The 26,865-nt window shown below is 35.5% G+C and overlaps 1 protein-coding gene across 5 annotated transcripts in view; it reads right to left on the reverse strand.

Annotated features, from left to right (window-relative positions):
* Positions 1-4,445: 4,445 nt before the first annotated feature.
* The window catches only part of ZNF624 (zinc finger protein 624), a 37,019-nt gene continuing 14,599 nt past the window's right edge, over positions 4,446-26,865 (reverse strand). For 3 of the 5 annotated variants that reach the window (XM_055306124.1, XM_055306125.1, XM_055306126.1), the window contains 3 exons: positions 15,114-15,240; positions 14,299-14,394; positions 4,446-7,197 (listed from right to left, as the gene is read on the reverse strand). In XM_055306124.1, the coding sequence (XP_055162099.1) occupies positions 4,979-7,197; positions 14,299-14,394; positions 15,114-15,240 (2,442 nt within the window). In that variant the 3' untranslated portion in view covers positions 4,446-4,978. The remainder of the gene's footprint in view (positions 7,198-14,298; positions 14,395-15,113; positions 15,241-26,865) is intronic. The other 2 variants (XM_055306128.1, XM_055306127.1) reach the window with 1 other exon arrangement.

The raw sequence follows: 26,865 nt of genomic DNA on the forward strand, positions 1-26,865 counted from the left end.
TCTTTTACAGTTGCCATATAGACTTCACTTTTTCTCAAATCATATTAGTCTATAGGTATGCCTTACTTATAACAGTTCTGCACCTGCATAAAAGCTGCATTTTCACTATGATAAAACAGTAGTTCATAAAAAGTGCAAAATTTTCATGCCTGCTCATTTAGTTAGCTGCAGTAATGGCTTCCTATTTTTTTTTTTAAACAATGATCTTTATACTGGATTCATTTATCTTGAAATGGCAGGCAACAACTATAGACCTCAATCTATGGTACATATCAAGCAATTCAACTTTTTTTTTAAAGATTTTATTGATTTATTCATGAGAGACACAGAGAGATTGGCAGAGACACAGGCAGAGGGAGAAGCAGGCTCCTTATGGGGAGCCCAATGCAGAACTTGATCCCAAGACCCTGGGATCATGCCCTGAGCCAAAGGCAGATGCTCAACCACTGAACTACCCAGGCGTCCCAATTATAATTTTTCTTATAATATCACAAATTCTCTGCTCCTAGGGAGCACTTCCATCATCAATAGTGGCATTTCATATGGATCCTGTGGTGTTGAGGTTTATAGTATTTCATGAAACATGAAAAATATGTTAACTGTTGACGAATGACTTTTTACTGTAATATACAATTTATCAGAGATGAACTGCTCCTTGATGATCAGTGTCACACAGCGTTTTAAGTGGACACAACACTTCAACTTAAGGCAAAAGCAACATGGCTACAAAATTATTATAGTACAGTATGTACTACAGTTAATTTTCATTTACTGCTGCATCTTTGTTTACATTTGTCTCAAGTGCAAATGGGGTCACGTATGCTCTGCTTGCTTGCATGCATAAGTTTTGACAAATTTTAACTTTTTATAATAGGTTTGTGTATGTCTTACGGTAGTGATAGACTATTATCTACATAAATTTTGTGCATTCATGATATACTTTCCTTAAATTTTCAATATTTCTAGCCTACGTGGTTCACTGTTTTTCAAATTGTTGCAAATCTTCAGTAAGTTTTCCAGTGTATTTATCGAAAAAAATCCGTGTATAAGTGGAATTGCACAGTTCAAACCTGTGTTGCTCAAGGATCAACTGTATATATTTGAAATATATTTGAAATTCAAATAAATTGAATATGTTGGTAGAAATCAGTAAACTAAATTAATAGCATTTATAACATCAAAACACTAAATACATAGGACTAACTTAACAAAAATGTTAAAAATTTCTACATTCAAAACATACAAAAATTCCTGATTAAAAGATGTATGTAAATGAAAAGATGTAGCATGCTCATAGGTTGGATGTCTAATATTGTTAAAGTGTTCATTTTTCCAAAATTATATATTTGATGTAATGCCCATTAAAATCTCAACTTTTTCAGTATGGAAGAATTGAAAAAAAAAAAGATTAAAAAATATATGTGAAAATGTCAAGGACCTAAAATTGCAGTGACAATTTTGAACAAGAAAATTAGATGATGCATACCACCAGATGCCAAGACTTACGATAAATCTGTTTACACTAAGAACATTTGGTGTTAAATGGGATAACAGAATAGTTTAGAAATAGAGTCCCACAAATTATCATCTGACTTATCATAAGAATATCACTACAACACAAGGGGGAGGGGAGAAAATGGTCTTTTCAATTAATGATATCAAATACATTATGTATTTGTATGGAAAATATTAATTTAACCTCTACCACACACCATACATAAAAATTAACTTTAGATGGATTATAGACCTAAAAGTGAAAAGTAAAACAGTGGACATACAGAAGAGAATGTAGGAAAATATCTTTATGACTTTGGATTAGGAAAAAATTTCTTAAACTGAGCACAGAAAACACTAATCATAAAAGTTGACCAGTTGTTCTTCATTAAAATTAAAGGCTTCTATTCATCAAAGGATATCATGAGAGAGTGAAAAGGCAAGCTGGAGATGGAGAGGTGGTGTTTACAACACAAGTATCTAAAAAATACCTTGCACCCAGAATACAGAAAGAATCCTATAAATGAACAAAGAGTTCCCAATGAAAAAACATGTACCAAAGTCTCGAAAAGGCACTTCTCAAAAGAGGATAGTCAAAAAGCCAATAAGCACCTAAAAGATTCAGTATCATTAGCCACAAAGGAAATTCAAATTAAACCTATAATGAGATATTGCTACACACCAGAATCAGTTTTTTTCACCTTTCCTCTCCATTGAAATTGCCCTAGTAAAGGTGGTCTCTGTCATCTCCATCCCCTAACCTTGTGGACACTCTTCAGTTATGTCATTTGAACTTGCTGACCAAGCTCCTCTTGAAATGCTTGGCTCTAAGGCAGGGAAGAGAGTTTTTCATATAGTGAGGGTTAGGAGGTAGAAAGGAGCAGTTAATAGAGTAGGCATCAAATCATGTCAACTCTTTAACAGCAGAGTCTCTTACAGGTAGTATTTCACGGTTTAACTCTCAAACTTTCCAATCAGAAACTGGTATATTATATCCAAAGGAGGAAAGTCTCTTGGTAATAGTTCATATATTCCACTATTAAAATTCAATCAGAAATGGTCATTTTAAAGCATCAAATTATTAACTTGTAATGGGAGGTAGCTTGTATCTTTTTCCAATATCCCTATCCCAATATTAAATAGATACATATATTCTAACATTATGGGAAGGGTACTGGATTCTCTTTTCTTCAGCCTCCACTGAAACATATAGCTCATTGTCTTGTCCTTTTTGGATATCAGGTCCATGGTCTGTTAGGGTTTTCTGGTATCAGGGCTGCAGCCTCTAGGTTCTCATTTCTGTTCTAGGACTCTTAGTATTTCCAGAACTTCAGACTTCATTTATGGACTTGGGTATCTTTGGCTGTCTCCCCTATAATCAATCAATCATGCAACATTCTGTGAGGCTGTACATGGAACTTTTCACCATTGTGACCTTTTTCTCAGTGACATGTTGAAGGTGGAATTTCTCTTGAGGCTTACAAGCTTCTGGTCTATATCCTGGACACAAGTTCCAGATACCCTTGGATACTCTGAAATTACTTCCTTCTCTAAATGAAACCAAGAGGGTGGGGGGAATGAGGTGCTGGATAACTTCTTTGGAATCATCAGAACCATCAGAACCAATTCCCATGCTCTTAGATTCCCATGACTGTCCCTACCCTGACAATATATCAGGGTAATTCTTGGTACATAACAGGTATCCAGTAAATTATTTCCACAAGTAAAATAGGCTTTTCCTGTTTATGTAAATATCACATGCTCATTGGATAAAAACTTTTGAAATACAGAAAAGTGCAGAAGTCAGACAAACAAAAAATACTGGATACTCCACCAACTCTAAAACAATCATTAACTTTTTGAAGACCATCCTTTCATTCATGGTTCTCAAAAGTCTAAACAAATAGTTTTACATAGAGTTTTGTAACATACATGCTGCACTTACATTAAAAAAAAATTCCAGTCTTTCCCCCCACTTCTCTCTCTACTCCTCTTTTCCCTCTCTTCAAGGTAACCAATAACAACAGCCTGGTATATATTCTTCTGGTATATATACTTGTTTCCATGCTCATCACAGACGCACATATATACATAAGTGGGTGTGATCATCAACAAAAATGAAATCTTGTACACATAAAGCTCTGTAATAAAGCAATTGGTTATCAAAAATTGTTAAGATACCTTGAGATCAATAGTGTAAATATAACTAATTTTAAAAATTACTCTCATGCTGTTCCAGAGTGGCTATATCACAACTTATTCAACCATTATCCCATTATTTGGCATTCACTTTATCTCCACTTGATTTTCAACTTTGCCTCTGTAAATGACACTTCAACAAAACTCCTTATTGTGTGTATTTTTGTGTACTGATGATGTTATTTCTGTGGGGGCAGATTCCCAAAGTGAGACTGCTAGGCCAAAGTATTTTAATTTTAAAGTTAAAAAACTTTAAATATATACTACTGAATTGCTGGTGGAAATACAAGTTGATATAAATAACCTTTTTATGAGTTTTTTTTTAAATAAGAGTTGATATAACCTTTTTATAAGAGGTTTTGCCCAAATCTACTAGCAAAAGATCACTTCATTTCTGCCAACTCCACGAAGTGGAAGTTGGTTGTTTTAATTTGCATTTCCCTGAGTACTACTTAGGTTCATAACATTTTCAGAGATGAATGGCCATTTACTCTTCTATGATTAGCCATCTAGTCCAGACAGATTAGACTTTAATATAAAAAATAACCAAAATCTTAGAAACAAATTTAGGAGACTATTGTATAACCTAGGGATTAAGGAGAGCCTTTTAACTAAAAGAGCAAATTAACAATCTAAAAAGGAAAATATATAAGTATCTCATTATGAAAAATTAAAATGTTAATTTCTTTTACTATATAAAAAAGCATAAAGACAATCACTAGATTAAAAATTGGCAACACACATGACAAAGGATTAATATTTCAAATATATAAAAAGCACCTCCAGATTTATAAGAAAGACAAACCAATAGAAAACAGGCAAAAAATATATAGGTAATTCTTTGAAGATAACTTTTTAAGTGAATAAAGTATGAAATCTGGATGAAGACTTTCATTTGTCCATTATTTTTCTCTATTGTGAATTTTATTAGAACTAACATTTTATGACTGTATGCTTTACCACATTCTTATATTTCTAAAGTATCTTTTCCAAAAAAATTTGAGAGAGAGCATGAGAGTACGAGCAGGGGGAGGGGCAGAGGGAGAAGCCGACTCCATGCTGAGCAGGGAGCCTGCTCTGGGGCTCAATCCCAGGACCCCGGGATCATGACCTGAGCCAAAGGCAGATGCTTAACTGACTGAGCTATCCAGGTGCTCCCTCTCAAGTATCTTTTAAGTGTGTATTTTCTGGTGAATTACACCTGAAGGTTTTCCCACATTCATAAAAGACACAGTTTATGATTCTTCCTGTGGAGTTAGCATCTAGATGAATGATTTATTAATCTTTATATTAGCTGAGTTTCTCTTTGATGTATTCTTTGATGTACTGTAAGGCTTGAGCTACTCCTAAAGGCTTTTCCACATTCATTACATTTATAGGGTTTTTCTCCAGTATGCATCCTCAGATGTACAGTAAAGTCTGAGTTGGTTCTGAAGGCTTTTCCACATTCTTCACATTTATAGGGCCTTTCCCCAGTATGAATTCTCTGATGTAGAGTTAGCTGCGATAGAGTGATACAACCTTTGCCACATTCCTTACATGTATAGGGTTTTTCTCCAGTATGTGTTCTCCAATGCACTGTAAGGTATGAACCCCTCCTAAAGGCTTTTCCACAGACATCACATTTATAGGGTTTCTCTCCACTATGAATCTTCTGATGTTCTGTGACATGTACCATCTGGCTAAATGCTTTCCCACAGTCATTACATTTAAATGGTTTTTCTCCAGTATGTGTTCTCTGATGGGTATTAAAGCCTGAGTTACTTGTGAAAACCTTCCCACACTCATTACATTTATAAGGTTTTTCTCCAGTATGCCTTCTTTGATGTACAGTAAGTTGTGATGTATTAGTGAAAGCTCTCTCACATTCATTACACTTATATGGTTTTTCTCCAGTATGGGTCCTTTGATGTACAATAAGGTATGACTTAGTCCTGAAAGATTTTTCACAATCATAGCATTTATAAGGTTTCACTCCAGTATGAATTTTCTGATGCTCTTTGAGATTTACCATTTTGGTAAATGCCCTCTCACAGTCAGTACATTTATATGGTTTCTCCCCAGTATGAATCCTCTGATGTACAGTTAAGTGTGACTTTATTCTGAAAGATTCCCCACATTCATTACATAGGTAAGGTTTCTCTTCAGTATGAATTCGCTGATGTATAATTAGGGATGAAGAACGCATGAAGGCCTTTCCACATTCATTACATTTATAAGGTTTCTCCCCTGTATGCATTCTGTGGTGTACAGTAAGGCATGAATAATTAATGAATGCTTTCCCACATTCATTACACTTATAAGGTTTTTCCCCTGTATGAATTCTTTGATGTTCTGTGAAATTTGCTATACGATTGAATGCTTTCCCACATTCATTACATTCATAGGGTTTTTCTCCAGTATGAGTTCTTATATGTACAATAAGGCTTGAATTACTTCTATAGGCTTTCCCACATTCATTACACCTAAAGGGTTTCTCTCCAGTATGAATTCTCTGATGGACATTAAAAATTGTGGTATTCTTGAAAGATTTCCCACACTCATTGCATTTATATGGTTTCTCTTCAGTATGGGTCTTCTGATGTACACTAAGATATGACTTATTCCTGAAGGCTTTCCCACAATCATTACATTTGTAGGGTTTCTCTCCATTGTGAGTTTCCTGATGTCTTGCAAGTTTTGACTTATCACTGAAGGCTTTCCCACATTCACTACATTTATAGGGTTTCTCTCCGGTTTGAATTCTCTGGTGTTGATTAAGGCGAGCACACTGGCTAAAAGATTTTCCACAGACATTGCATTGATAAGGTTTCTCCTTAGTATGAATTCTCTGATGCACCATAAGTGATGAAGAAGCAATGAAAGCTTTTCCACATTCATTACATTTATAGGGTTTTTCTCCAGTGTGAATTTTTTTATGTTGACTAAGATATGAAGGCTGGCTGAACATCTTCCCACATTCATTACATTCATAAGGTTTTTCCTTAGTGTGAGTTCTCTGATGTTGAATGAGTAATGATCTATAACGAAAGGACTTTTCACAAGTGCTACATTTATAGGGTTTTTCTCTATTATTGTATTTTTTCCCTAAAGTAAGTTCTGAAGTAGGCCTTACAGCTTTGCTGCTTTCTGTATCCTTGCAAATTTTCTTCCCCAGATGGGGATCTGTAATCAAATCTAAATTCTCAGTGAAATCGTCATGTGTTTGGCATTTGCTGTGGAGTTCTTCTGTGATAACTCCTGCTTCAGGAAAAAGAATAGATTCAAATCTAAAGCCTCTTTGACCAGAGGGAATTTTCTTGTGAGTAACTATTCTTTGATTCAAATGATTTTCCTGACTATTTTGCAATCTCAATATCCTTTCATTCCATTTCCATAATCCTCCCATTCTGGAGCTCCACAGACCATTCTCTGTGAGCTTATCTATTATAGTCTCTTGTGATACATTTTCAGAAATATCCTCTGTTGATACAGCATTCTTGGTTGCAGGTATGGTCTCCAATTCTGGTGGAGGGGAAAGAGATAAATCAAATCAATGAAAATCAAATGATTTCTATTTCCTAAATTAGGAAGATCTCAGTAAACAGGATAGTAAAAGGGAAACCTCAGCTGATAATGAATATAAAGTTTTAACTGCTTGCAAACTTGGCCTTATTTTCTAGGAAGAAAGAGGTAGGGTTGAGGGAGGCTGATTGAACCAAGAATCAAAGTAGTAAATTCAGAGATTTTCAGAGACACAGGCAGAGGGAGAAGTAGACTCCATGCAGGGAGCCTGACGTGGAACTCGATCCCGGGTCTCCAGGATCAGGCCCGGGGCTGAAGGTGGCGCTTAACCGCTGGGCCACCCTGGCTGCCCTGTACTTTTTAATCAAACATTTATGGAAAAAAAATTTTGATTTTTCAGAAAGTATGTTGAACAGCAAATTAGTCAAAATTAATATTTAGTTACTAATATTTCAAATAGTGATTATCAATGATAGTTTTGCAACCTTTTTATGTTTTTTTCTGTATATTTTTTTATTGAAGTTCGATTTACCAACATACAGTATAACACCCAGTGCTCATCCTGTCCAGTGCCCCTCTCGGTGCCTGTCACCCAGTCCCCCCGCCCATCTCCCTTTCCACTAATCCCTGTTCGTTTCCCAGAGTTAGGAGTCTCTCATTGACTTACTTCACTCAGCATAATACCCTCCAGTTCTATCCACGTTGAAAAACATGGTGGGTATTCGTCGTTTACAAACTTTTTATGTCTTAACATTCCTGAAGGTCATGATCTCAGGGTCACAAGATTGAACCCTTTGTTGAACTCCATGCTGAGTATGGAGTCTGTTAAACTTCTCTCTTCCTCTCCCCTCCCTCCTGCACTCTCTTTCTCTGTCAAATAAATAAATCTTTTTAAAAAAGAGAGAGAAAAAAGAAAAGAAAAAACTCAAGAGAAAAAAAAAAAAAAACAAACCATAATAGAAACAGACCTAAAAGGTATCCAGATAGTTGAGGTCTTAGACATAAGCTTAAAATAATCATGATTAGTACTCAAGAAAATAAGACCAATAATTTCACCAAATAATTGAAAAGTGTAAAATAACTAAATGGTAATTCTAAACTGGAAAGTAAGAACTCAAAAACTAAAAGGACAGTAGGTATGACACGGGAGTGTCAACAGAATGGAAAATAGGTCATTAGAAAATATGCATATGAAGTACAGAATGATGAAAAAGTTGAAAAATTATTTTAAAAATATTAGAGACATATAGGATAGCATGAAAAGGTCTATCACAGATGTAAAAGTCCTAGAAGTCTAGAAAGAGAAGTGAGAGAGAATGAGATGAAATCAAATTCAAAGACATAACACCAAGCATTTTCCAAAACAGATAAAAAAATACCAAGCCACATATGTTAGGAGCCAAATGAATCCCAAGTAGGAGAAATACAAAGTAAATATAGAAGAAACTAAAAGATTTCCATCAAGGAGCAACAATCAGATCACAGGTTGCAAACTACAGCCAAATCTGTTCCACTACATGTTTTTGTATTACCAGTGAGAATAAGAATACACATTTTTAAATGGTTGAAAAATATACTAAAAGGATAATACGTTGTGACATACTAAAATTATATGGACTTCAAAATTTATTGTCCATAAAGGTTTTAGTGGAATATAATCACATTCTTTGGGGATGCCTGGGTGGCTTGGTGGTTAAGTGTCTGCCTTTGGCCCAGGGAGTGATCCTGGAGTCTCAGGATTGAGTCCCACATCAGGCTCCCTGCATGGAGCCTGCTTCTCCCTCTGCCTATATCTCTGCCTCTCTCTCTCTCTCATGAATAAATAAATAAATAAAATCTTAAAAAAATCACATGTGCTTGTGCTTATAATTGCTAAATGGAATAGTTGTTACAGACCTACCATGTTTCCACAAAGCCTAAAATATCTACTGTCTTACCTTTTATAGAAAAGATTTTCTGACTCCTGAATTAAACAGATGGTTGACTTGTCAACAGATTTGATGTAAGACAAAAAACAAAGGAATGATACTTTTGAAATACTGAAAGAATATAACACAAACCTAGAAGTCAAACTTGCCAAAATATTATTCAAAAATGAAGATTAAAAATATTTTTAGATGAAAAGAAAAATGGAGAGAATATGATACTGGCAGATGCAAATAAAGTTAAATATTAGAGGGTATTCTTTAAGCAGAAGAAAAATAATCCTAAGGGGAAGCTTAGAAAAGAAGAAAAAAATGAAGAGAAAGTTTGGGCAAAAAAATCTAAATGAATGTTGACTGCATAGAACATAGTCTAAGAGATATGACATATAGATAGGATTAAATACGTAATTCAACAGATAGGATTAAAATACATAATTTCAACAACATATAAATTAGGTTCAATAAGTTGTTCTAAGATCCTAGTGTTGTTTGGGAAAAGAGAAAATCTAAGACTGCTGTATCAATGATGAATGCTTTAATCGCAAAGTTAACCACTATGCAAATAATTTTAGAAATTTATGATTACCAAGTGATTAGAGGGGGACAGAAAAAAAAAGATAATAAAACTAAATGCATGAATGGGGAAGAAGAAAACATGGAACAGGCAAGACACTTTCAAAATTAGATGACAGATTTATTTATTTTTTTTTTAATTTTTATTTATTTATGATAGTCACAGAGAGAGAGAGAGAGAGAGAGAGAGAGAGAGAGAGGCAGAGACACAGGCAGAGGGAGAAGCAGGCTCCATGCACTGGGAGCCCGATGTGGGATTCGATCCCGGGTCTCCAGGATCGCGCCCTGGGCCAAAGGCAGGCGCCAAACCGCTGCGCCACCCAGGGATCCCTAGATGACAGATTTAAACATTATGTAACTATATTATGTAAATATGAACTAAATACTCTGAAAGATATGGACTGTCTCTTAGGTTATTTACAAATAATTTTGTACCATCTGGGTTATGAACAAAATCTGTTTAAAACAAAAATCTAACAACTGTTTAAAGCAAAAATCTAATAATAATATGCTACTTATAAGAGAAAAAAGATACAAGGATATATAAAAGATGACAGTGAACAGAACTAAAATGAGGTACCATATAAACAATAACTTAAAGAAAGGTGCTACAGTGTTACTAGTACAAGGCAGAATAGACTTTAGGGCAAAAGCCATGGGACGCCTGGGTGGCTTAGCAGCTGCGCAGCTGCCTTTGGCCCAGGCTGCCTTTGGCCCAGGGCATGATCTTGGAGTCCTGGGGTCTAGTCCCACATCAAACTCCCTGCATGGAGCCTGCTTCTCCCTCTGCCTATGTTTCTGCTTCTCTCTCTCTGTATCTCATAAATAAATAAATAAATAAATAAATAAATAAATAAATAAATAATAAATAAAATCTTTTAAAAAAATAAGGCAAAAACCATTATGGAGATAAAGAAGACACTTCAGAGGAATAAAAGGTCCAATTCAACAGAAAGATATAACAGTTATAACTTTGTTATAACAAAGCCTAATAACACAGCCTCAAAATACATAAAGCAAAAATGAAAGTAACGAAAACAAGGAACAGACCAATCTACAGTCTTACTGCAAAACATTAAAAAAATATTTTTCAATAACTGACAGAATAAGCTGACAATAAGTATATATTTTAGCAACCTAAAGAACTTGATACATCTAGGGTGCCTGGGTGGCTCAGTCAGCTAAGCCTCTGACTCTTGATTTTGGCTCAAGTCATGATATTGGGGTTGTGAGACTGAGCCCTGCATAGAGCTCCATGCCAGGTGCAGTCTGCTTGCGATTCTTTCCTTCCTCCTCCATTCCTCCCCGTGCCTGCATGGTCTCTCTCAAATAAATAAATAAAGAAAACCTTAAAACAAAAACTTGATATATGTAAAACTGCACTCTATAATATTTATAGGATACACAAATGCACACAAGATGTCTTCAAAAATTGTCCATGTGGTGAAGCAAAGTTTAAATTTATAAAGACTGAAATCATACACAGCATCTCTGACCACAGGAAAAATTAAGATAGCAAGATTACTAGAAAATCCCCAGATGGTACAGAATTAAGAAAAATACTTCTAAATAACATGAGGGACAAAGACATCATGATGGAAATTATCAAATACTTTGAACTCAATAATTTTGAAGTTGTTACATAAAAAAAAGTGTGATACAGGTTTATTTTTTGCTTATTGTTGTTATTTATTTATTTATTTTTGGTCATTTATGGGGTGTGATGTGGTCTAGATTGCTTTGAATGAGTTATAAAAAAAGAATGGCTGAAAATCAAATGATATAACTTCCTGATATCCAACTCAGGAAGTTAAAAAAGATCAGCAAATTAAATGCTAAAAAAGGTTAAAAAGAAAATAAGGAGAAGAAAGTAATGATACAGAAATCAAAGGTAAAAAAAGGTTATTTATTTTACTTTTTAAGATTTTATTTATTTATTTATTTATTTATTTATTTATTTATTTATGAAAGACAGAGAGAGAGAGAGAGAGAGAGAGAGAGAGAGAGAGAGAGAGAGAGGCAGAGACATAGGCAGAGGGAAAAACAAGCTCCATGCAGGGAGCCCGATGTGGGACTCTATCCTGGGACTCCAGGACGGCGCCCTGCGCCAAAGGCAGGTGCTAAACCGCTGAGCCACCCAGGTCCCCAAAAAAGATTCTTTAAAAGCTAAATAAGATTGACAAGCCCTAGGCAAGACTGATTAAGATAAGAGAGAGAAAAAAAATCAATGGAGGAATGAAAACAGAGACATCACTTCAGATCCATACAGACACTTAAAAGAGAGGATAGGTAGTATTCGATTAATTTAAATTTTAGATAAAATGGATCAATTGCCAGATAAACATAATTTACTAAACTGAAACAACAAAAAATATTAATAGTCCTATAACAACAGAAAGAACAGAAGCTATAAACAAGTTCCAAAATAAAAGCATAAGGCCAACATGGCTTCTACAGTGAAATCTATGTATCTTAAAATATGTATCTTTCCCTCTCTAACAACTTTTTCTTCTCTTCAATATAAACTGATGGCTTTGCTTCATATTTTACTTTCAATTCAGAAGCTATTATAATAGAATGCCTTGATCTTCCCACCATTGGTTGACCTATTATCTGCACCCGCGTTCTTCACCTTTCCTAGGGTTATAGTGAAGTGGCCTCTCTGCTTATCAATGGTGAATCTTTCCTTTTCCTTTCTTGAGGTTATTCCATTTAACCTTCTTACACACTTTAGTTTTAGTTCTTCAGTGATCCCATCTTGGTCTTGCAATGTCAATTTCTGCCTCTCCATTGTGGCATCATTCTTATCAGCACTCAAATATGCCATAAAAACTCCCATTTCAAATATAAAACAAAAGAGTTTTGTTCTTCATTGCATACTTTCCTGTAGCTACTGCCCGATTTGTCTTTCCCTCTTCATGGGGGTGGAGTCCTCTAAAACTGTCTCCAATGCCTACTTTTCATTCACTCTCTTAAAAATATATAATATTTTCAACATTCAATGTTAATGAAAAGGACTGAAGATGATTCAAATGAATTTAAACATACTTCATGTTCATGGACTGGAAGAACCAATATTGTTAAAATGTCCATACTGCCCAAAGCAATCTACAGATTCAATGTAATTGCTATCAAAATACCAACAACATATTTCATAGAATTAGAACAAATAGTCCTAAAATTTGTATGGAACCACAGAAGACCCCAAATAGCCAAAGCAATCTTAAAGAAGAACATGGATGCCTGGGTTGCTCAGTCATTTAAGTGTCTGACTCTTGATTTCAACTGTCATGATCTCCATCCTCTTTCTTAAAAAAAAAAAAAAAGGCAAGAGAACAAAGCTGGGAGTTTCACAACTCAGATTTCATGATATATTACACTGTGGCAATAATCAAAACAGTATGGCACTGGCTCAAAAATAGACATAGATCGGGCAAACCGGGTGGCTCAGCAGTTTAGCGCCGCCTTCGACCTGGGGCATGACCCTGGGGACCCGGGATCAGGTTCCGCATTGGGCTCCCTCCATGCAGCCTGCTTCTCCCTCTGCCTGTGTCTCTGCCTCTCTCTCTCTCTCTCTGTCTCTCATGAATAAATAAATAAAATATTTTTAAAAATGGGTAGAAGACATGAAAAGACATTCTTCTGAAGACATACAGAACGGCCAACAGAGACAGGGTAAGATGCTCAACATCACTACTTATCAGGGAAATGCAAATTAAAACCACAATGAGGTATCACCTCACACCTGTCAGAAAGGCTGAAATAAAAATACAAAAAATTAAAAATGTTGGTGAGTATGTGAAGTAAAAGGAACCCTCGTGCACTGTTGGTGGGAATGTAACTTGGTGCAGCCATTGAGGAAAACTATAGAGATTCCTAAAAAAATTAAAAACAATTATCATATGATTCAGTAATTCCATTTCTGGGTATTTACCCAAATAAAACAAAAACACTAATTTTAAAAGATACGTGTACCCCTATGTTTATAGCAGCATTATTTACAATAGCTGAGATATAGAAGCCACCTAAGTGTCCAGTGACAGGTGAATGGATAAAGAGGTGGTATGTATATACAGGAGAATATTACTTGGCCACAATCAAGAATGAAATCTTGCCATTTGCAACAACATGGATGGCACTGGAGGGTCTTATGCTAAGTGAAATAAGTCAGTCTGAATGTAATATAGGAAACAAAGCAAATGAACAAAGAAAAAAGATTAAAAAATCCCTGGACTCTTAAATAGAACAAACTGGTGGTAATCAGTGAGGAGGTAGGTGAAGGATGGGTGAAATAAGTGAGGGGGATTAAGAGTATACTTATCTTTTTAAAAAATATTTTATTTATGCATGTTTGAATGAAAGACTAATTATGAAGATTGTGTCCTCAAGAAAGCAAAGTAGGATGGAATGGGAATCAAAAGTAGAGAATAGAGAGAGGAGAAGCAACAGGAGAAGGAAAACAGATGAGAGAGCAAGGGAGGGAGTGAATTTTTCTGAGATAGTTTTGAACAAGGATACTCCTCAAAATATTTCAGATGTTTTGCTCCATCCATAACCAATGAACTTGAAATAAATCCAGTCCTCCTGGTTCTTATTAACTCACCTGGATAAGGGGTTCTTGCAAGTTCTCTTACTACCACCCATGGTCCTTTTCCATCCTCCAAATGAGATATCATGTCTGGTTTGGAAACTGCAAGGCCTGTGCAGATAAAAATCAGTAAGACTTGACTCTGTCTGAGTAAGAACTATTTCCAAATTCAGTCTCAGCTTTTAATCTTTTGTGCAGAGTGGCTATTTTTGGGAAGCTCTAGAGATGCACTGTCTAATACAGTTGTCAACAGCCCAATGAGGCTATTTAAATTAGTTAAAACTATAAAATTTAAAATTCAGCTCTTCAGTTGGACTAGCCAGATTTCAAGTTGTCAGTAGCCTCAAGGGGCTAGTGCCTGCCATATTGGACAGCATAGATACAGAATATTCACAGTACAGCAGAACATTCTATTGTATGGTGGTGTTACAGACGATTACAGAGGAGCTCAACACTATGACCGCAGGTCTTCTAGGATAATAGATCATCGGAATAATCTGAGTTTAGAAAGAAAATGAACACATTTCTCCTTTTCTTTCTGGAGGTACTTATAACTCCCATTTGTAAAAGCGAACAGAAAAAACTTTAGTTCTAAATGTGGTGGACTGTTAACGATCTCCAAGAGTCCAATGAAATACGTATTTCTTACTCTACAATGGGTGGGCCACTTAATTAAGAGCAAGGGATAGCATGACTCCCAACAACATACACCTAAAAAGAGATTTTAATGCCTGAACTCTAACCCCAAGCTCAGTTAAGTACTTTAGAGGCTCTAGATCTTCAGCAAACCTGCTCAAATGGATAGATATATGGACACAAGTTATTCTTACCCAGGGAGGCAAGATTCCTATAATTCTCTAGCATCACGTCCTTGTGTAGGTTCCTCTGTGAAGGGTCCATCAACCTCCACTCTTCTAATGTGAAGTCTATAGCCACATCTTTAAATGTCACAGAATCCTAAAATAAATACACTGTGATCACCCAGGGACTATATACAATGAGACCTGTTGGGCAGAATGATACTTTTTTTTTCTTTTTCAGAATAATACTTATAAAGCTGGAGGAATACTCCAGAAATCAGAATCATCAAATGACCACAGAAGTCAATCAGTTCAACTCTTTATGGATGAATGAATCCCTCCAGTGATAAGAACTTAAAACCATAAGAGAAAGCCTATTCCATTTCCTGAGTTTTACTTGAAGTAGGATTTTCTTTTCAGACTAATTCAAATCTGGCTTTCTCTAACTTTGAAATATTGGTCTTCCTATATTATCGGGAGTCAAAGAGCATGGTTTCTTCCTTCGCTAGAAAGTCTTAACATTTGGTAACAGCTAGTAGTTTCTACCCAAATCATCCTTTCTCCCTCAAACTGGCTTATCTATAATATCTGCTCGTCCTCAGTTCCAAATCTACAGAATATGACTTAATAGAAAATAGTTTATCCTTCAGATTGTAGATAAAGGATATTGTAATCTCTGTCTTTGAGCAAGAAAAATAAGAAATCATAGGGACTTTGGAGAACTTCTTTGGTCAAGATATGAATTATATATGAGCCTGTATAATAAAATGTAAGAATGAGCCATAAAATTTTTTAGTGGTTACCTGTTAGAGGAAAGGGAGTAGAGAGAAAGGAGAAGACTGGAATTAGAAGCTAGACTCTTTGGATATTTCTTATTTTGTGGATTTTAGTTTTGAACCATGTAAATATGTTATAAAAGAAAAATTAAAATAAAAAGTCATCCCTAAAAATTAAAAGGAAAATGAAACCAGGTTTAAGTATAGGCATTCATCAAAGATGAAATATTTTAAGTGACTTTATAACATAACAATTTTGTGTATTTTCTTTGTGAAACATGCCCCAAAAAGAAAAAGAACTGCAAAAAACCAAAAACTATGTTTTCAATGAATAATCATACTGTTGGTGGTAGTGATAAAAATGCTATTTTGTAACTGCTGTGCATGTAGTGTTTGATAAGGCAAATTAGTATATCAATGCCACTGAGATTAAATAAATTTGGCAGGAAGAATAAGATATAAATAAGATATAAATGCAATATTGGTGAGATTATGTAATAACTCCACAGATCCAAATTTGAATTGGAAGTATCAGTATAAACTCATTAATTATTTAAGGGAAAAAATGAATTTTCTAGTTTCATCCATGGAAAAGGCCAAAAAAGAAAAACAAGAATTAGTAAGGTAACACTATGCAAGCTAGACTATAGCCTCTAATTATTACTTTTCACTAAAAGGAATCAGGGCCTGGAACATTCTGTGATACCAAAAGGCAAGGAAGCTATCAAAGACTACAAAGATCATACCTAAGACATAAGAGACAACTTAAAGAGGCTCCCACTAGTTAATAATAATGGGACAATTTGAACATCAGTGAGGATAATAAATACAATGGGTTTCAGAAACACACATTTAAATTCATGATTTCATACTACTACTATAAAAATACTCATTGATTTTTTTTTTTAAGAGGATGCCTGGAAACTAGTAAATGAACAGAGTTAACCTTTTGTCCTTTTCCTATGTAAAATATATAGGGCTTGTATAGTAATCAAGTGTCATCACATAGTTGATGAGAGATTTCTCTTTAAGGAAGGATTCTAGCTAATACATGAAAAGAATTTAAAAAATTAGAATATCATCATTTTGCAATCTCTAATGAATTAAAGAGTCATCAATAGCTGCTAATATATCAAAGAGGCCTCAACTAGGCATTATGTGCCTTCTGGTGGTACACATCAGATACATAAAATACTACTGCCAAAAACAAGTGAAATAATATTATTTAGCCTAATATATGTGCAATATTATAATGTGAACATACACTCAATGTAAAAATTATTAATGAGGCACTATCTTTTGTACTAAGTCTTTGAAATATGATGTGCATTTTAAATTTACAGTGCAACTCAGTTTGGACTATAGTTACATATCCAGTGCTCAAGAGCCATATGTAGCTAGTGGCTACTATATTGGACAATACAGCTTGAAACTACAAATAACTTGGTTTCTTCAATGAATTATTACAAGGGGAAAAAAAGAGGGAGGGGGAAAACTTTAGCTTAAAAGTGACCTAAGATACAATACTAAATAATCGTAACATAAGAATCAACTGGTGAAACAAATACCAAGTCAACATTTGTTGATATTAAGACTTTCCACTGATTTTTTAGCTGAAACCATGGCAATATATTTTACATTAAAAAATATGTTATAGATATATAATGAGATATTTATAGATGAAATCATATAATGTCTTATACAGATTCAAAATAATTAATGAGAGAGTGTAAGATTACAAATGAAATATGATTGGGACTCCTGGGTGGCTCAGCAGTTGAGCATCTATCTGCCTTTGGCTCAGGTTGTGATCCTGGAATTCTGGGATCAAGTCTCACATTGGGCCCCCTGCATGGAGCCTGCTTCTCCCTCTGCCTGTGTCTCTGCCTCTCTGTGTCTCTCATGAATAAATAAAATCTTAAAAAAAAAAACCTAAATGAAATATGATTATCCGGGGGCTGATAATTGCTGAATATAGGCATTAGGTACAAAGGGATTCATGAAACTACTCTTTCCTTTTGTATACCTATAGTGAATATTTATCAGGTATGATCTAACAGCTTATGTAATGACAAGGTACTAATAAGAAAAGTGAGGCATCTTCCACATCTTGCCCAAGTTCTCAGAAAAGGTAAAGTGTAGGTTCAAATTCAGCTTGGTTTCAGAATTCAAACTCATAATCACTAACTCTATGACTTAGTAAACTAAAAATCCTAATTAGCTGACTAGGCAGGCAAAGGTCTCAAGTTATATTTGGCTAAGATTTGCTTTATAGCATGAGACAGATCCCCTCTGGGGTGTTTTCCTGCCATATAGATATGTATGCTTGTCAGATTGCTTAAACCTTTTTATCTATTTGTACCTGAAAGTTCATGAAACAAACTTTCATTCTGCTAAGAATAAAATATGGCTAATATGGGAGATAATGACAGTACATAAACTTTACTGCTAATCACTTCTCATATCACTCATATTATAATGAAGTTACTGGGTTTTATTTTCTTTTTCCATCAAGAGCTAAGTCCCAGGAAAAACATAAGAAGGCTGTCAGCTCTTACCTTTGGCTTACCTTGAAGGTCTGTGCAAGCAAGAGTTATAAACTGCCTACTTAAGGCTAGGAATAGAAGGTATGCCCACCATATACAAAAACCTCTTGGCAAATGCTAGAAGACTTGCCAGTTTAAGGCATTTAAGGGAATCTTTTTTTTTTTTTAAAGATTTTATTTATTTATTCATGAGAGACACACAGAGAGAGGCAGAGGGAGAAAAAAGTGGCTTCCTGTGGGGAGCCTGATGCAGGACTTGATCCCAGGACCCTGTGATCACATCCTGAGCTGAAGGCAGATGCTAAACTGCTGAGCCACCAAGACGTCCCTTAAGGGAATCTATGTCCAGTCATTAATCACTATGTTGACCAAGCAGAGATTTCAGAGAATGTATATGACAAAGAATACAAATGTGATTGAATTAGTCCAGAAAAGTCACTAAATAAACAAAGCACAGCAGTAGCAGCAAGAACAAACCTTGGGGAATGTTGAATCTGATTTCCAGAGTTGCCGCATTGTTTTATTTAAAATATTTGTCCTGAGAAAAAGTTTCAACATAAAGAAACAAGAAAGCATGGGACAGAGTTAAAAAACAGTCAATGAAAAGTGTCCTTAAGGAAGTCAAGAAGTTGTATTTACTAAATGAGTACATTAAATGAGTATTACAAACATATTCAAAAACCCAAAGAAAAACAAATCTAAAGAATGAGACAAAATTGTGAAAATGGTATCTCACTAAATAGAAATTTCATAGTTTTTCATAATTGAAAAAAAATCCACTAGAGAGCTTTAGTGAAACAGCAATTGAGCAGCAGTATATTCTGAATGTTTGTGTCTCCTTTTCCTCCACCCCATGCACCCATGCATATGCTGAAATCATAATCCCCAATGTGATGACCTTAGGCAGTGGGGTCTCTGGGTGATGCTTAAGTCATGAGGGTGCCCTCATGAATGGGATTAGTGCCTTATAAAAGTGGCTCCAGAGAGATCCCTAGCTCCTTCTGCTGACAATACAATGAGACTGTGACCCAGAAGAGAGCCTTTATCTGGCCACACTGGTACCCTGGTTTCAGACATCCAGTCTCTAGAAATATGATAAGTAAATTTCTGTTGTTTACAAGCCACCCAGTCTGTTGCATTTGTCTAAAGAAGTCCAAACAGACTAAAATAAGCAGGCAAAAAAAAAAAAAAGGTGAACTTTAAAATAGATAAAATGAGATTATCTAGACTGAGGAACACAGCAAAAAAAGAATGAAAAAAGTTAACATAATGGCAAAGATCTGTGGGACAATGAGAATAACAATATATGCATAATGGGAGTCCACAAAGGAGAGGGGAGAAAGAGGCAGATAGAATATTTAAATAAGTAATGGCTGGGGCGCCTGAGTGGCTTAGTCTGTTGAGTGCCTTCAGCTCAGCTTGTGATCCGAGGATCCTGGGACACAGCCCAGGATTGCACTTCTTGCTCAGTGGGGAGCATGTTTTCTCCTCTCCCTCTGCCCCTCCCCCTCCACTCATGGTCTCTCGCTCTCTCTCTCTCAAATAAATAAAAAAAAATTTTTAAATCATGGCCAAAAAACTCCTCAAATTTGATGATCATTAATTGAGAAGAAGCTCAAGGAACACCAAGTAAAATAAAATCAGAGACACATGCCTAGATATGTCATAGTCAAACTGATGAAAAACAAAGAGAATCTTGAAAGCAGCAAAACAAACGGGATACCTTATATACAAGGGATCCTCAGTAACCATGTCAGTTGACTTCTAGTCAGAAATCAATAAAGGTAGAAGGTTGTGTTATGACATATTCAGAATGCTGAAAGAAAAAAGTCAACAAAGAATTCTATAGCCAGAAAAACTATCCTTCAAAAATGATATACAAAAAATGAGAGAGTTCATTGTTAGCACATCTGGCCCACAGTAAATTCTAAACATTATCTTTCAAGTAAAATGAAAGGACATTAGACAGTAACACAAGTCCACATAAAGAACTAACAAACACCAGTAAACATAACTTTGCAGATAACAATATAAATGTATTTTTATCTATATAACTTTTTCTTTTATCTTATTTTATTTTTTTAAAAGATTTACTTACTTGAGAGAGCACAGATGTGGGGGAAGGAGAGGTTGAGGGAGGTAGAAAGAGAATCTTAAGCAGACTCCCCACTGAGCATGCCATCTCATGACCTGACTCAGATCATGACCTAAGCTGAAATCCAGAGTTGGACCTTAACCAACTGAGCCACCTAGGCACCTTTCTTCTTATTTCAAAAGACAATTGCACGGGCAGCCCAGGTGGCTCAGCAGTTTGGTGCCGCCTTCAGCCTAGGGTGTGGTCCTAGAGACCTGGGATCAAGTCCCACATCAGGCTCCCTTCATGGAGCCTGCTTGTCCCTCTGCCTGTGTCTGTGCCTCTCTCTCTCTCTCTCCCTGTCTTTCATGAATAAATGGATAAAATCTTAAAAAAAATACAACTGCATAAAACAATAATCATAAAACTGTGTTAATGGCCTTATAAGGTATAAAAAGGTATAATTTGTTTTTTATTTCTTTAAAAAGATTTATTTATTTGAGAGAGAGAGAGAGTGTGCATGTACATGCATGCAGAGGTGGGAGAAGGCAGGGGAAAGAGCAGATGGAGAGGGAGAAAGAAACTCAAGTAGATCCATGCTGATCACAGAGCCTGACCAGGGTCTGGATCTTATGACTCTGAGATCACTAAGCCAAAACAGTCAGATGCTTAATCAACTGTACCATCTAGGTGCCCCTGTTTTTAAATTTTTTTTAAAGATTTTATTTGTAAATAGTTGCTGTACCCAATGTGGGGCTTGAACTCACAACTCTGAGATCAAGAGTCACATGCTCTATTGAGCCCAACAGCACCCCTAAAAGGTATAATTTATATGACAATAAGAGTATATAGGAGATCGAGGGAATGAAGCTATATTGGAGCAAAGACTTATACACTATTAAAGTTAAATTGTCATTAATCTGAAATACATAGTTTTATGTCAAGATGTTAATTGTAATCCCCAGGGAAAGAATTAAGATAAAAATAAACAAGTATTAAAAAAAATAAAGGAATCAAATGGGATACTACAAAATATCTAACACAAAACAAAACAATAAAGGAAAAGGAAATTTTAAAAAGCTGTAAGACAAAAAAAAAAAGCTGTAAGACATAGAGAAAACAAATAGCAAAAAAGGAGGACATCAAATCCTACCTTATCTGTCATTAAATTAAAAGTAATAGGGATCCCTGGGTGGCGCAGCGGTTTAGCGCCTGCCTTTGGCCCAGGGCGCGATCCTGGAGACCCGGGATCGAATCCCACGTCGGGCTCCCGGTGCATGGAGCCTGCTTCTCCCTCTGCCTGTGTCTCTGCCTCTCTCTCCCTCTCTCTCTGTGTGACTATCATAAATAAATAAAAATTAAAAAAAATAAAAGTAATAAACCAAACACTCTAATCAAAAGGCAGAGATTGGCAGAAGGGAGTTTTCTTAAAGTAATACAAATAAATGCTATCTACAGAGGACACACTTTAAAGCCAAAGACACGGGGATCCCTGGGTGGCGCAGCGGTTTGGCGCCTGCCTTTGGCCCAGGGCGCGATCCTGGAGACCCGGGATCGAATCCCACATCGGGCTCCCGGTGCATGGAGCCTGCTTCTCTCTCTGCCTGTGTCTCTGCCTCTCTCTCTCTCTCTCTCTGTGTGACTATCATAAATAAATAAAAATTAAAAAAAATAATAAAGTAAAGCCAAAGACACAAATAGGTTGAATGTAAAAGATAGAAAAAACATACTATGTAAACAGTACACAAAAGAGAGCTAGATTAGCTGTATTACTAACAGACAAAATAGACAAAAATTATTCTTAGAAGCAAACAAAGGTATTTTTTAATGATAAACTGTTAATTTATCAGTAAGACAGAAAAAACTTAAACATATATTCACTTAAAAAAATCTCAAAATACAAGAACCAAAATTTATAGAAGAAACAAAAAGATAATTCAAAAATAGAGACTTCAATACTGGATAGGACAACAAGGCAGAAGATCAACAAGGAAACATGATTTGAACAGACATCTCTAGAACACAGAGGTACCCAGTAATAGCATCTTCTCAAGTGTACATGGAATATTCTCTAAGATTGACCATATGTGAGGCCACAAAACAAATCTTAATAAATTTTAAAAGACTAGGATCATACAAAGTATCACTTCTGATCACAACAAAATGAAACTACAAATCACTAAGAAAAAAACTAGAAAATTCAAAAGTATGTAAGAATTAAATAACAGACTCTTAGAAAACTAATGAGTCAAAGAAATCATAAGGTAATTTAGAAAATACTTTAAGACAAATGAAAATAAATCACTCTATCAAAACTTGTGGGAGACGGTAAAAGCACTGCTCAGTTAGAACTGTAGAGCTGTGAATGCCTATGTTAGAAAAAAGAAAGATATTGGGGCAGCCCCGGTGGCTCGGCGATTTAGTGCCGCCTTCGGCCCAGGGTGTGATCCTAGAGATCCGGGATCAAGTCCCACCTCGGGCTCTCTGCATGAAGCCTGCTTCTCCCTCTGCCTGTGCCTCTCTCTCTCAATCTCTCTCTCTCTAAGTATCTCTCATGAATAAATAAATTCTTAGAAAAAAAAGAAAAAAGAAAAAAAAAGGAAGATATCAAATCAGTAATCTAAATTTATACCTTATGGAACCAGGTACTGTACTACACCCGTACTGTGAAAACTATACAACTTTGATTGAAAAAAAAAAACTGAAGACAACACAAAGAAATGGAAAGACATTCCATGTTTATGGACTGGATGAACAAATACTGTTAAATATCTATACTACCCAAAGCAATGTACAGATTAATGCAATCCTTGTTGAAATACCAAAAGCATTTTTCACAGAACTAGAACAAAGAATTCTAAAATTTGTATGGACCCACAGAAGACTTGGAATAGCCAAATAAATCTTGAAAAAGAAAAACAAAATGAGGTATTCCAGACTTCAAGTTATGTTACAAAACTATGGTAACCAAAACACTATGGTACTGATGTAAATACAGACACATAGATCAATAGAACAGAATAGAAAACACAGAAATAACCCCACAATTACATGGTCAACTAATCTTCAACAAAAGAGGAAAGAAGATACAATGGAAAAAAAGTGTCTTTAATAAAGGGTGTTGGGATAACTGGACAGCTACTTGCAGATGAATGAAACTGGACGACTACTCACACCATATAGAAAAATAAACTCAAAATGGATTAAAGATCTAAATGTGAGACCTGAAACAATAAAAATCTCAGAAGACAGCACAGGCAGTAATTTCTCTGACACTGGCCACAGTAACATTTTTCTAGATAGGTCTCCTGAGTCAAGGGAAATAAAAGTGAAAATAAACTATTGGGGCTACATCAAAATAAAAAGCTTCTGCAAAGAGAAGGAAACAACCAACAACCTAAAAGACAACCTACTGAATGGGAGAAGATAAGTGTAAATGACCTATCTGATAAAGCATTAGTATTTAAAATATATAAAGAACTAACAACTCAACACCCAAAAATCAAATAATCCAATTTAAAAATGGGCAGAATAGGATCACAAACTTCACGTCTGGGTGGCTCAGTGGTTGAGCATCTGCCTTTGGCTCAGGTCATGATCCCGGAGTTTCGGGATCAAGTCCCACTTCGGGCTTCTTGCATGAAGCCTGTTCCTCCCTCTGCCTGTGTCTCTGTCTCTGTGTGTCTCTCATGAATAAATAAATAAAATCTTAAAAAAAATAAAAATAAAAATGGGCAGAATATATGAATAGACATTTCTCTAAAGAAGACAGATAGCGGGCAGCCCGGGTGGCTCAGTGGTTTAGTGTCGCCTTCAGTCCAGGGCCTGATCCTGGAGACCCAGGATTGAGTCCCATGTCGGGCTCCCTGCATGGAGCCTGCTTCTTCCTCTGCCTGTGTCTCTGCCTCTCTCTCTGTGTGTCTCTCATGAATAAATACATAAAATATTTAAAAGAAAAAAAAAAAGACAGATGGCTTGGGATCCCTGGGTGGTTCAGCGGTTTAGAGCCTGTCTTTCGTCCAGGGTGTGATCCTGGAGTCCCAGGATCGAGTCACACATTGGGCTTCCTGTATGAAGTCTGCTTCTCCCTCTGTCTGTGTCTCTGCCTCTCTCATGAATAAATAAATAAAATCTTAAAAAAAAAAAGAAGACAGATGGCCAACAGACTCATTAAAAGATGCTCAATACCATTCATCATTAGAGAAATGCAAATCAAAATTACAATGAGATATCACTTTTTTTTTCTTCCCCAGCCTCGAGATATCACCTTCACCTGTCAGAATGGCTAAAATAAAAAATACAAAAAACAACTGCTGTTGAAGATGTGGAGAAAAAGGAATATTCGTGTACTGTTGGGAATCTAAACTGGTGCAGCCAGTGTGAAAAACACTATAGAAGTTTTTCAAAAAGTTAAAAATAGAACTACCTTATGACCTAGGAATTATACAACTGGTTATTTACCAAACATATATGCACTCCTATGATTACTGCAGCATTATTTACAATAGGCAAATTATGGAAGCAACCAAGTGTCCATCAAAAGATTACTGGACAGGGATCCCTGGGTGGCGCAGCAGTTTGGTGCCTGCCTTTGGCCCAGGGCGCGATCCTGGAGACCCGGGATCGAATCCCACATCGGGCTCCCGGTGCATGGAGCCTCCTTCTCCCTCTGCCTGTGTCTCTGCCTCTCTCTCTCTCTCTCTCTCTCTCTGTGTGTGTAACTATCATAAAAAAAAAAGGTTACTGGACAAAGAATATCTGGTGTATATATACATACAATGGAATGTCATTCAGTCATAAAAAATGAAATCTTGCCATTTGCAACAACATGGATGTATCTAGAAAGTAAAATGCTGAGCGAAATAAATCAGTTAGAGAAGGACAAATACTATACAATTTCACTCATTATGTGGAATTTAAGAAACAAAACAATTGATCAAAAGAAAAAAGAGAAAGAGACAAACCAAGAAACAGATTCTTAACTATAGAGAACAAACTGATGGTTAGCAGAGGGGAGCTGGGTGGGAGATAAGGGAAATCGGTGATGGAGCATAAGAGTACAATTATCCTGATGAGCACTGAGTAATGTACAGAATTGTTGAATCACTCTATTGAACACCTGAAGCTAACATAACATTGTATATACTATACTGGAATTAAAATAAAAAATACAAAATAAATATGTACCTTAAGGAACTAGAAAGGGAGGAGTGAATTAAAATTTTTCTAAAGCAAAAGGAAATAACAAATATTAAAATGAAAATAAAATAGAGAATAGAAAAACAATAGAGAAAATCAACAAATGCAAAAGTTGATTTCTTGAAAAGATTACCAAATTATAAACCCTTAGCTAGACTAAGAAAAGAGAGAAGACTCAAATTGCTAAAATCAGGAATGAAAAAGGAGACATTACCACTGACCTTACAGAAATAAAAGGATTATAAGAGAATACTAGGAACTGTAAGCCAACAAGTTAGAAAATCTAGGCAAAATGGGCAGATTCCTAGAAAGACACAAACTACCAAAACTGACTCAAGATGACATAGAAAATATGAATAGATCTATAACAACCTCTGCTCCAATAAAAACCCAGGTTCAGATGTCTTCACTGAATTCCAGCAAACATTTCAAGAAGAGTTAATACCAATCTTTCATTAACTCTTCCAAAAAATAGAAGGAAACAATTCTCAACTCATTCTCTGAGGCCACTATTATGAAAGCAAGATAGATGTAAAATTTAAGGAAAAGTCAGACAAATTAATTCAGTCTGATTCAATTTGAATTCAGCAACAAAGAAAACATAATATATGCCACAGCCAAATGGGATTTATCCCAGGAATACAAAGTTCACTTAATATCTTAAAATTAATCAAAGCTATATACCATATTAATAGAATAATGAACAAGACCCACACAATTATCTTAACAGACTAAAAAAAAATTATGTGACAACCCAACAAACGAGAAATAGAAGTAAACTTCATCAACATAATAATGACCATCTATAAAATCTAGCATCATACTTAATGGTGAATGGCCATTTGCATTCTTATGATCACAAACCTCACAAAATGTCCTCTCTCCTCACTTCCATTCAACACTGTACTACTATGAGTTTTAGCAAGAGATACTAGAGAAAGAAAACAAATAGAAGGTATCTAGATGGGAAAAGAAGTAAATTTCTATTTGGAAATGACAAAATCTCTATTTACAGATGATATTATCTTGCATACAGAAAACCCTAAAGAATCCACACACATGCAAGTGTAAAAAAACCACAATCCCTTCTACAATGAAACTAGTTCAGCAAGGTTTATTAGGCCACAAGATCAATATATGTAAGTCGACTATTTCTATATATTAGCAATGAACATTCCAAAAAAAAA

This window comes from Nyctereutes procyonoides, unplaced genomic scaffold (genome assembly GCF_905146905.1).
Source record: "Nyctereutes procyonoides isolate TBG_1078 unplaced genomic scaffold, NYPRO_anot_genome, whole genome shotgun sequence".
Classification (NCBI taxonomy): Eukaryota; Metazoa; Chordata; class Mammalia; order Carnivora; family Canidae; genus Nyctereutes; species Nyctereutes procyonoides.